The 12,115-nt window shown below is 39.0% G+C and overlaps 1 protein-coding gene across 2 annotated transcripts in view; it reads right to left on the reverse strand.

Annotated features, from left to right (window-relative positions):
- Window positions 1-12,115, reverse strand: part of Rb1 (RB transcriptional corepressor 1) — a 136,983-nt gene that overhangs the window by 59,687 nt on the left and 65,181 nt on the right. For both annotated transcript variants that reach the window (XM_051160824.1, XM_051160823.1), the window contains exon 17: window positions 11,290-11,486. In XM_051160824.1, the coding sequence (XP_051016781.1) occupies window positions 11,290-11,486 (197 nt within the window). The remainder of the gene's footprint in view (window positions 1-11,289; window positions 11,487-12,115) is intronic.

Raw genomic sequence — 12,115 nt, forward strand, 5'->3', positions numbered from 1 at the left:
ACAGGTGACCTTGCTGGAGGCAGGTATCTTGTTGGAACTTCCAGAGCTCAGGTTTTGATGCCCCACCCTGCAAATTCTAGCAGCAGTAAGGGAGTAAAACACTGAGAAGTAGCCACCTAAGAGGACGAGCAGAGGCTAAACAAGCATGACATTCAAGGCTGGAGAGATGTCTCAATGGTTAAAGCACCGGATACTCTTGAAGAAAACCAAGTTAAGTTCCCAGCATCCAAATGGTGGCTCATAGCATCCATAACTGCAGTTCCAGAATATTTGATGTTTTCTTCTGACCTCCACAGGCACTAAGCACACAAGTGGTACACACACACACACACACACACACACACACACACACACACACAAGCAAAAACACTCATACATTTAAAATAAAATTTAAAAATCTAAAACAGAACAGAAAACCAAAATCTGCAACATTCTGAAATAGCAAAACGAGGATTCCAGTGCACTAACACAATAATGTTTACAAAAGTATCTTTAACTTGGATGTGAAATTGAGATATGCTTTGTTAAAGAAGAAAGAAGTATGTACTCTGTTTCAAAAATAACCCAGTCCCACTGCCACACAAAGCTAGTGCATAAAGCTACCTGGTGTATTTCCTTTTATATAATACCTCCTTTACTAGTAGGGCTAGCTTTTCATTTTTATCAGGAGTAATTTGGGGAGGGGTTGTGTATTTTTTTGTTTGCATGTTGGTTTCTAAGACAGAGTCTCCCTCTGTAGCCCGGGCATTCACCCAGTTTCTGAGTGTGGGGTGTAACATAACTTTTAGGGCCACTTCCACACTCATCTACCATTGCACATTTCCAAATCTGCTTCAAGCCCTTTTTCTCATCTATGTGTGGTTTCTATTTTGACTCTTGGCCATTTTTTTCTTTCTTTCTTTCTTTCTTTCTTTCTTTCTTTTTCCCATAGCACAGCACAGTAATTCACTTCTCTGCTAAATCACAGACTCCTTGGAGGCTTAAGGCTATGTCTCATGTTGTATTTATTTCACTTGGGCAATTACAGTTCTTTCAAAATAGCTGATGTGCAGAATATCATGTACTGCTCAAAAAGAATTAAGGAAAATGGAATTAAGGAACAGAAAAATGAGAGCCCTGTATTATCTTAAAAAAAAAGTTTTTGTCTAATCATTTATAAACTATGAGATAATTCAAATGAATAAGGATTCACACTTAATAGTGACAAGCCTTTAAATAGTTTTCTAAGAACAATATATTTTAGTAGATAAACTTGAATTTATTGGCTTGTCTCAACATGTTCTTAGCCTAAGATTCTAGGGAAATTCCCAGCATCACTGACCATCAAATGAAACAATGAAAAAAATTAAAATGTATGCACCAAGTTACAAAGGAAGGGGAAAAAAAAAGACATTAGCTTGTGCAGAGAAGAGCTAGGACTTTCAACTGACGTGCTCTGATCCCATGTCTTTTATAAGACATGCCACAACTCAGTGGATTAAATATGGTCTACATCAGAGATGGGAAAAAAAAAGCCTGTGGTTACAGTAGGCTAGAAAGAGGGGCTGTGACATAATAGCCAAATTATTATAGCCACTGCAAAAAGGCTAAGTTTCTCTGCGAAGCAACAGAAAGTATTGCAGGTTCTTGAACAGGAACAAGACAAAAACAAACTTAAAAAGAGTAACTTGCACTAAAGTATGAGGTAGAAGGCTGTACAAAAGGTACCTTTTTAGAAAGGTCACTATGATGTAAAAACAAAGACTACCCAGATATTTAAAATAACTAAACATGTGAGAAGCATAGTATTTTCCTAGAAGTCATAGGGCTCTACATAAAACTATAGTGAAGGAAAAAATGTTTGAAAAAAATTAGAACTAATGGAATAACAGAGACATTTGGAAGCAAATTTGATACAAAATAATAGTGCAGAAGGTAAAGTTCCAGATGGCCTCACACCAAACACACAGGGGAAAAGGCAAAAATAGCAATGACCTCCTAGCCCACCAAGGCCAGCTATAGCAGCTAGCCAGTGCCAGCAGGGAAGGCACAGAGCACTCCAGGCCTGACAGTAACCTGGGACTCACTTTAATACTAAACCTCACTCCCTGAGGGAGAGTAAAGATGCTAATCAGGCCGGCCACACCTGAAGTTGTATGAAGAATGACACTAATAGAGAATGCATGGAAAAGGTCATATTATGAAATGAGCTCTACCTACAACCCCCCACCGCCCCACCCCCGCCGCAAGGTAACACAAAAGATACAAACTTTTTACGCACAAGGCCATCGACTTACTCAGCTTCCTCTTTGGTCCAGCCTGTTCCAGGCCCTTGCCTCCAGCCCTTAGACATAGACTCTTTGTAAATACTGTTTCTGCCGCAACTATACACTTTGCTCAGTTCTTTTTCTCAAAGACACAGAGCTTAGAATACCGTAGAGCCCTATATCAGCAAGTTTCAAAACTGTATTCTGAACAAAATTAAATATTTTCAACTCTGAGTGTCAAGCCAAATCTCCCATATCACCTAAGAACGTGCTAGTTATTTATGGAAACTAAAGGTGTGATAATAAGGATAAACTGGATCATGGTAAGAAAGGTTAAGGCCTTAGATATGTTTTCAGAAAGAACTGATTTTAAGGATTAAAAAAAAATCAACATAACAGCTTTTCATTCTAGTTTCCTGGTTGTTTTGTAACTGTAACTATGCCCCGCATTGTTTTATTGTCCTAACTCACAGTTTTTAAAATTAGTAAATCCAATAATCATTATCTTACAATTCAATTGTTTTCCTGTAAGACACAGTTCTTTGTAAACTATAACTTAAAAAAATGAAAACAAACAAAAAGCTAGCACATTGTCTTCATGGTGAACACTGCAGCCTTTGTGCAGAGTGCACTGGAGGTTAGTGATTCACTACAGAAACACACAACACAGACCTTTTCTTGGCTTTTACTGAGCCACAGGCTTTTCTCCCATTTGTGTTCACTTCCTGTCAAGTTTGACATTTCAAAAGATACCAAAGCATCTTAAAAGTCTGTTTATGAGTTTGCCACCAAATAAGGACTGAAAAAGCCTGAGTCACTCACTCTCGCAGTGCTGGTGTGTAACCCTGTTCATCTAACACCTGGGAAAACACTGACCAGAAAGACTTTTAACATTTCTTATGTAAGGGTATACTGATCAAAATTAATGTAACTGCATGAGGAAATGTGCTTGTATTTGGTGACTGAATTGAATCCAAATGAGTGAGGCATTTTTGACAGAATTTATAGGTGACAACTTTCTTGTGATTTTTCTAAAATATATTAAGAGGAAATAATGAACTACTAGCGCTTCAGTGTCCCCACAAAGTAGTACTCAGAACACCACCCACAAGACCTGACTCATCTAACACAGGAAAACAGAAACAATGTCCTAATAGTCCCCATGGATAGATACATCATAGTCACACATATTTCATCAATCACGAAGCCTTATATTTAGAAACTGTCAGTCCTGGTGAAGAAACAAGAACCAGATGTTTTTGGTTTTTTTTTTTTTTAAACAACTATAAAACTGAACAAAATAAATAGTTTTCAAATGCTGAACAAGAGGACAGAGGCCCATGAGAGACTCTAAGGACATGATGAGCCACCATTGCTGCAGCTTACTGCATAGAAAGTGTTCAGGCCACACACAGGAAAAACAAAAAACCAGAAATGGAAACTCACTAGGCCCCCACAAACAGAAGTCAATGACACTCAGGTGACAGAATTAACAGAACAGAAAGCTGAGGAAGACTATGGAGACCCACTTTAGCTGCATCGCAAGTAGTACACACTCACCCAAGAGCTAATTACTCAATATTAAAAAGGAGCCATTGAGAGGGGTAGGGGTAAGGGGGGGGGGAGGAAAGGGAAGGGAAGGGAGGAAGGAGGGGGCAAGATTGGGATGAAAAGTGAGTGAGTGAGTGATTTTTTTTTTTAAAGGAACCACTGGAGGGAGCAAAGCCACTGCTGAGAGGAACCAGTACAAATTCTGATTTCTATTAGCCACAGTGGATAAGCTTATGATCCATCTATAAACAGTAGGCAAAGGATTTATAAAAGCATTGCTTGTATAGTGGAGGAAAATCGGCTATAAAGACTGCTGTTTGAATGAAGAAAAAGTTCCTGGAGTCATAAGGAAAACAGAAAGAAGCAGTGTGTGTATGTGGGAGTGGGGGGGGGGTTATAAAAACAAATAACCAAACTATTTACAAACAATTTAAATATGTTCCAAAGCACAACTCAAGAACATTAAGAAAAAAATGAAATTATCCAGGACCTAGGAAGGCAAAATTCACAATATTTAACATCTAGTAAAATATTACCAAGAGGCAAAGCAGTAAGTGGTTGTTAAAAAAGAGAGAACCATCTTTGGAAAACATCAAAAAAGAAACAGACACTAGAATTAGCAAACAGATGTTTAAAGTTATAATACCTATGTTTCATGTGTCCAAGAAGGCAAAGGAGCATAAATTTGTTAAAGAGACATAAAAAGAATCTAAATAAAATTTCTAGAGTTGAAAATTAGTACCCAAAATGTACATGGCCTTAACAGCAGATCAAACAGTTCAGAAGAAAAATACCAATAAGCTTGAAGATACAGCCATAGAAACAATCTAAACTGAAATACACAAGACAGTTAGCTATGGGACAACCTCAAGCAGTGTGTGTGTGTGTGTGTGTGTGTGTGTGTGTGTGTGTGTGTAGAGAGAGAGAGAGAGACAGAGACAGAAACAGACAGAGAGAGAGAGAGAGAGAGAGAGAGAGATCTCAAAAGAAAAAGTAAAGTTAGAGCATCATTAAAAGTATCTTAAAGTATAATGGCCCAATTTTCCAAATGTCATAAAATCTACATGCTCACATATCCAAGCCAAAGAAACTATAAAAAGGCACATTATGGGAAAACTGGTTAGAACCAACAGTGGGGAGAAAAATCTTACAAGGAGCCAGACAGAAAGTCTTCTACAGTAGGGAAATAAAGACACAGCGACTTCAGGAAGAACACAAGCCCAGTGTAGCAACTTGTTTAAACATGAAAGAAAGCTGGAACCTAGAATCTATGCTTAGCCAAATAGCTTCCAAGCATGAAGTGACCTGTTTTTCCAGACACACAAAAGGTGAAATAGTCCTCACAGATAGATTTGTATAAAAATCTTTTAAAAGGAATGAATAAGAAGTTCCTATAGACAAAAGAAAAAAATCAGATGAAAATCTGAACATATATAAAAATAAAAAATAGCAAAAAGGAAAACATGTAAATAAACAAAAATGAAATTTTCTCTTATTTTCTCTTCCTTTCTCTAAAAGGTAGCCAATGGGCTTGATATGGTGCCACATGCTTTTTTAATCTCAGAATTCCAGAGACAGAGGCAGGTGGATCTCTGTGAGATTGAGGTCAGCCTGCTCTAGAGTTCTAAGACATCTAGGACTGCAGGTGAGATCCTGTCACTAAGTAAGTAAAAAAGCAGGAAGAGAAGAGAACTGACGCTTTACAGCAGAGGCTGCAGCAGCTGCTTTTATAGCTTCCGCTGGGACAACACACATTACAGTAACAGCGCCAACGCTGGCAGAGACAAGGCATGCAACTTCCTTCCTTCCCATTCTTCTCTGCCCACTTCCTTGTCTTTATTTATTTACGTTAGCTTGTTTGCTTTTAAGACAAAATTTAACTCTGATGCCCAGGCTGCCCTTGAACTCTTAAACCAAAGTAATTTTCCGGCCTCAGCCTCCGGAGTAGCATGAAAATGTTCTGATGCACCTGGCCACTAGGTTCTTGTATTATGTGAAAAGTTGTAAAATAACATTCAAAGGTAGACTGAGAAATTAAGGTCATCCTTTCAAATCTTAAAGCAACCAATTATAAAATAAAGGAGTTTGAGTAGTAAGCATACAGAGAAGATAAATGGATTACAACTATTCAATGGAAAAGAAGGCCAAAAGAGGAAAATGAACAGAGACAGACAAGGAGAAAATAAACACCAAGACAATTTAGTCCCAACCATATCAATAATCACATCAGATGTAAAACTTCTAGAAGCTGAGCATGGTGGCATGTTTATAGTCTCAGAAGTTGGGATACAAGGCAAAAGGACTACTTTGGAGTTCTGCATGATTCCAAGGAGACTCTGCCAGAAAAAAAAAAAAAAAAGAAAGAAAGAAAGAAAGAGAAGAAAAAAGAAACAGAGAGAAGAGAGGAAGTGGGGGAAGAAAAGGGGACAAAGGGAAAGGTGGCGAGGAGGCGTAGAGGGAGAAATATTTCAAATGTCTCCAAGTAGATGATCATCTGACTGGGTGACATTAAAAACCAAAAGCAAGACCCAACAATGTACTGCCTTTTAAGGCTATTTACTTTAAGAATAAAGACACAAATAAATTAAAAATAAAGGAGGGAGGAGCCATGTCACTATTAATGAAAGAAAGCTAAAGCAGATTTACTAACGTGAGACAGTTGTTTCAGAAAGCACATCACCAGAGAGAGGGCCTTTTCATAGAGATTAGCAACTTGGCCAAAGAGCACTACAATTCTAACTTCTGTCTCTGCCCTCCTCGGCTCCTCGCATTGAACTCCTCGGTCCCTCCCACTCCCCCCTGCTATGCTTGTGCTGGTGACTCTGACCCTGTCTCAGCCTCTTAGCTCCCGAATCTCTTCTTCGCAGGGTCTTCATCTCCATCCTATTCAGTCTGAACTCTCCTGAGATCATTCCTGTGAATACAAAAATTCCTGTTTCTTAATATTAAACTGAAACTTTTCATATCTCTGCCCATCACGCTTGCCACTTCAAACATCACCAAAAGTTCCTAACTGAAATCTCTATTTCATCAGGCTGCCATTTGAAGCAGCGAAAACTTCAAATCTTAATCCTAAATACTCTCTGGTCAAAACTTCCTGGCTCCACTACTGCTCTTTTGTGCCTACCTAGCTATATTCTGATGCCTGACTGTACTTAATAACGCACCTTTTCTAATCTTAAAATGGCTGCAAGATGATTCTAGGGGGAAAGAATGCCTTCATACAAAACTGCAGGAGAACTATAGAAAATTAGTTTCTGCCCTCAAAATTGCCTGGCAATCTGCAGGGCAATTTGTTTATTCTTCACCAGGCCACCCTCTCTATCAAGTGACTATTTTAAATCACAACCACTCTCCCCAAACTTTTAAACACCACTTTGTTCTCTCTACGTCACCCTCAATAAATCATCTCAGCTTCCTTTTTTATCAAATAAATAAGCAAAAGTTGAAAAGCCATTAATTGGAGACTTCCTCGGTTTCCTGCCAGAGCACACCACCAACTACCTTACTTGCAGTGTGCTCCTTCTTCCCATTTGCCAGAGCAGTATTTTGCAGCCCAATGCTCTTCTCAAGTGTGCCCTTGACTCTCTTTAAACAGGAGGTGGCATATCTTTCCCCATTCCCTCAGTCACCTTTGTGACTGTTTTGACCAGCAGAATGTAACTGCCAGATACAGCCCTCTTAGAAGCCTTTTGGAACCCAGGCTCCATGTCACAAGTGTGCCTACACTAACACCAACATGCTCTGAGGAAGCACAGCTTTCATACTAGACCAGAAATCAAGATGGGTGGGAAGAAGAGAAAGGAAGAAGCAAGTGTCGGTGAGAGTCAGTAAAGTCTGAACATGGCAGAGAAGGGAATCTTGGAAGCAGATCTACCTCCCCTAGACTGTTGATACCACAGAGTTAGAGAGCAAGTACCCTGTTGCCAAAGCCTGTCTCACAAAATCATGAGCACAATAACACCGCTGTTTGCACTACTGTTCTCTAGAAACAAAAACCACTGGTAATTGTTCTTTTCCACAGCAGTTAACTCTCTCTCTTCTGTTTTAGAGCCAAGCGTCCCTGAGCTTGCAGTGCCACCGTGGTAAAGGGTTTGTGCTCTCTATCCTCTTGAGTCATTGTGAGCCACTTCTTTCTCTCTTGCTCTTATCTCATCCTCTCCTCACCACTTGATTTAATAGTCTCTGCTACTGTGACTAGTGACTTCCTTGTTGCTAGAATTTTCAGTCTTTACTGGCTGTTTCTACCATGTATGAAACAGGCAAGAATTCCTTCAGATTTTTCAATCTTCTTGTTCATGGTTTTTTCTCCTCTCTGGCTACTCTATTTTACTTTCTTTTGTAGTCAAAATATTCTCTTTTCTGTGCAATCTTTCAAAGTTAGAGACCCTTGAGCTTCTATCTATAGCATTCTTTCCTCAAACTACATTCTCCCTCTAAGTGATATTACCTGTTCTCCAAAGCTCAGCAACTCAGCTTTGGACAGACCACATCAGTGTTCAAATGATAGCTCTGCCACTTAGTTTGTGTGGTCTGAGGAAGCGTCTCTGGGTAGTCATTTTCTCATCTACACATTACCACTTGATATACTACTATGAGAATGCAGTGGTTAATTTTTTAAATGTAACGACATTCTAAAAGGTGCTTACCAAACAGAGAATTATAAGATAACCTGCCAATAAAGACTGATAATGTTTATTATATATGTGTGGCAGCTCTCAAATTCATACTCCTAGCCTAAGATTCTTTCCTAAGCTTAACACATATATCCAAATAACCTCAATTTGAATGGCCTACAATTATTTCAAACTCATTGCAAAATGGAGTTTTTCTCAAGAAAATTACATACAATCCAGACTATCTACTTTCTTCACTGACACCACCACTTAGTTATAGGCCAGAAACCTGTTGTTGCTAGTTGAGCGCCTCTGTCCTTTACTCATGCTATATAACTAACTGCTACATCAGACAACACCATGCCACACATGTTTTAAGTGCTTTGTACATGTTAAGTCATCTAATGAGATACAGGCAATAAATGACAGGTAGACATTATAGGTAACAAGCACAGTCAGACTGTAAAGGACCGCAGACAAAAAGTTACCACAAAAAACAAAGTAAAACATTGAAATATGGTAAATGAAAGGGCAGAGAAAACCCTTTCAAAACTCACACCCTGGTAGAAACAAATGTGACTGTACGGATTAAACAGAAAACTCTTGGGTTCAGCAATTAAGAGGCACTTGTGCCGGGCGTGGTGGCACACGCCTTTAATCCCAGCACGCGGGAGGCAGAGGCAGGTGGACTGCTGTGAGTTCGAGGCCAGCCTGGTCTACAAAGCGAGTCCAGGACAGTCAAGGCTACACAGAGAAACCCTGTCTTGAAAAACAAACAAACAAACAGAGTAACTTGTTGCTCTTGCAGAGAACCTGGGTTTGATTCCTAGCACCCAAAAGGTAGCTCACAACCATCCATGAGCCCAGTTTCAGACAACCTAATAGGCATGCATGTGCTACATATACATGCATACAGGCAAAGAAACATTAATACGGATAAAGTAAAAATAAATATTTTTTTTAATTCACATTAAAAATAAACTAAATAAACTGGGCTTGGGGGCACACACCTGTAATCCCAGTGCTCAGGGAGGCAGAAGCAGGCAGATCTCTGCAAGTTCAAGGCCATCCTGGTCTATAAAGCAAATCCGGGTCAGCCAAGGCTACACCGAGAAACCCTGTCTCAAAAAACCACACACACACACACACACACACACACACACAATCAACTAAATAGACAACTCCTTAAATATTTTAAAGTCATAACATATCTACTATGATTTAAAATGTCTCCCATATTCTCATGTTTTGAACACTTGGACCTCAGTTGCAAGGAGGCCCTGATAAACTGATATGTGAAGCTGTGAAAGTGAAGCCTAAGTTGCCATGGAGACCAAAGGATACTGCAGATGCCTGAACCATAGGACATCAGCTGAGGAAAGCTGCAAACACAGAATAAAGCTGGACCAAGGGAGAGGCTTATGTGGTCTGGGTTCAACCCCCAGTACATGTACACACACATTTTAGGGGGAGGGAAAATAATTAGTACTTCATTTGATACTTTCCCCCTCAGTCAACAACACAATGTGAATACAATGCCATCAAGTTTCAGCACTAATGTGATTTTTTTTTTAATACAAAATTAAAAGTCTATAAACACTTGTTGTGGATCTTTACCTGAGTATTCATTACATTGATGCACTCAATTAATGAAAAACTCATCCAATTATCACCTGAAATATATATATTCCCCCATTCATATATACATACATACATGTATATATTTGGTTTTTTAAAAACTCTGTGAAAGCTCAAGTATATTTGTGTGATATACTTTCAAATATAATGACACTCATTCTCACAGGAGAAATATACACTATCATGTTTGCATGGCATGATTTATCTTCTCAAAGTTATATGCTACCAATCTCACAATCTTATAATTTAACAGCATATGAAAAATTAAAAGTATTTTCATGGACTCTCAGTGGCTGAGCATTCCTAATCCAAAACCCCCAAACTAGAGATGCTCCAAAACATCAAACTCCTTTCATTTCCTATTGAGGCTCAAACTAAATATGCTTAGCATACAACACAGTTTAAAATATTATTTTAAAATATGCAAATCTGGTAAATCGCAAAGTATTATCCAACAAAACAGACTTGAAGAATAAAACAGCCCTTTAGGGGAATATCTTATAATTACTACATAGGAAATGTAGTCTTTATTAAAACAAAGGCTTTATCAATAGCCTGTATGTTATAACTAAAATACCTACAGCATATAGTTTCCACTTTTCTAATGCTATAAAACAATATCTACCATTAAACAATAGTGTGAACTTCATGTTATTATCTTTTGGGGGGTTTAAGACAGGGTTTCTCTGTGTAGCCTTGGCTGTCCTGCACTCACTCTGTAGACCAGGCTGGCTTCAAACTCACAGAGATCCACCTGCCTCTGCCTCCCAAGTGCTGGGGTTACAGGTGGGTGCCACTGTGCCAGCTTGTATTACTATCTTTAAGACTAGGACAAAATAGATAAAACAGAAAAATGTACATAATCTCAGACTTTTCATTTTGTTAAAGAGTGGAAACATTGATATTATGAACAATAACACTTGGATTTTAAATAAATTACCTCAATACTTTCAAGACTTCAACTTTAAGTGCCAAGCTCTGTGAAAAGTTGCTCCTACACAAATGCAATAAATGGTCTAGGAAGCTCTGAGGCCAGTTGGCCTGGTGGTGTCCGACAGGAAAACAAGTAGCTCACACTTCTGCCCTCACGCTCATATTCAGACATAGCCACCCACACGAAGTCCACTCCAACATTCCACTTGACTCTTAGCTGGACACGGACGATCCATTAAGTAGGTAACTTCTCACTCACAGTCATGCACATATGAATGCCTTTAGTTATTTAGCTGGTCACTTACTGAAAGCCATGCAAGGGACTCCATGATTCGATGCTCACATCTCTCTAAATGTTTTATCATTTCTCTTGTCAAGTTGGCTTCCACTTTGATAAAACTTTCAATCACTTTGTAAAAATCAAAGGCTTTTAAATTAAGTACATTCAGAATCCATGGGAAGGACAAGTCTGTTCCAGAATCAAGATTCTGTGATGTACTCCCTAAAAAAAAGAAGGAAAATGTGTCAAAATGAAATATTATGGTCTGAACTGATAAGATTTGAAATACCTTACCATATAAAATCAACCTATAGAAAAAAAGGTAAGCAATTTTTACTTAAAACATAACTTTTATTCTGTAGTCTACAAACTCTCAAGAAACAGACTTCCAAATTTTAAGAGTATGTGTACACATTTTTATTAGCTATAGGAATCATGTTTCTGTCAGATTTGCACAGATTTCCCATGTCCTACACTAATACCCAGGCAGGTGTCTTACCAGCAATTCTTTATCATGCTCACTTTAACTGCCATCACTGCTTGGTTGAGAAGACTCGTGACGCTTTTAATATTCTGCTGATCAACAGGGCAGTGGAAGCACAGGTCTTTAATCCCAGCACTCAGCGGGCCAAGACAGGTGGATCTCTGAGTTTGAGACAGCCTTGTCTACAGAGCGAGTTCCAGGACAGCCACAACTACATAGTGAGACCCTGCCTCAAGCCTGGTGCTGCAGGCCTATAATGCCATCTACTCAAGGGGCTGAGGCAGGAGAATTACAAGTTCAAGACCTTCATGTAGAGCCGGGTTGCCTAGTCCCTGCCCTGAATTCAGTTTTCAACACTGCAAAAGGA

The sequence above is a fragment of the Acomys russatus genome, chromosome 18 (genome assembly GCF_903995435.1).
Source record: "Acomys russatus chromosome 18, mAcoRus1.1, whole genome shotgun sequence".
NCBI lineage: Eukaryota > Metazoa > Chordata > Mammalia > Rodentia > Muridae > Acomys > Acomys russatus.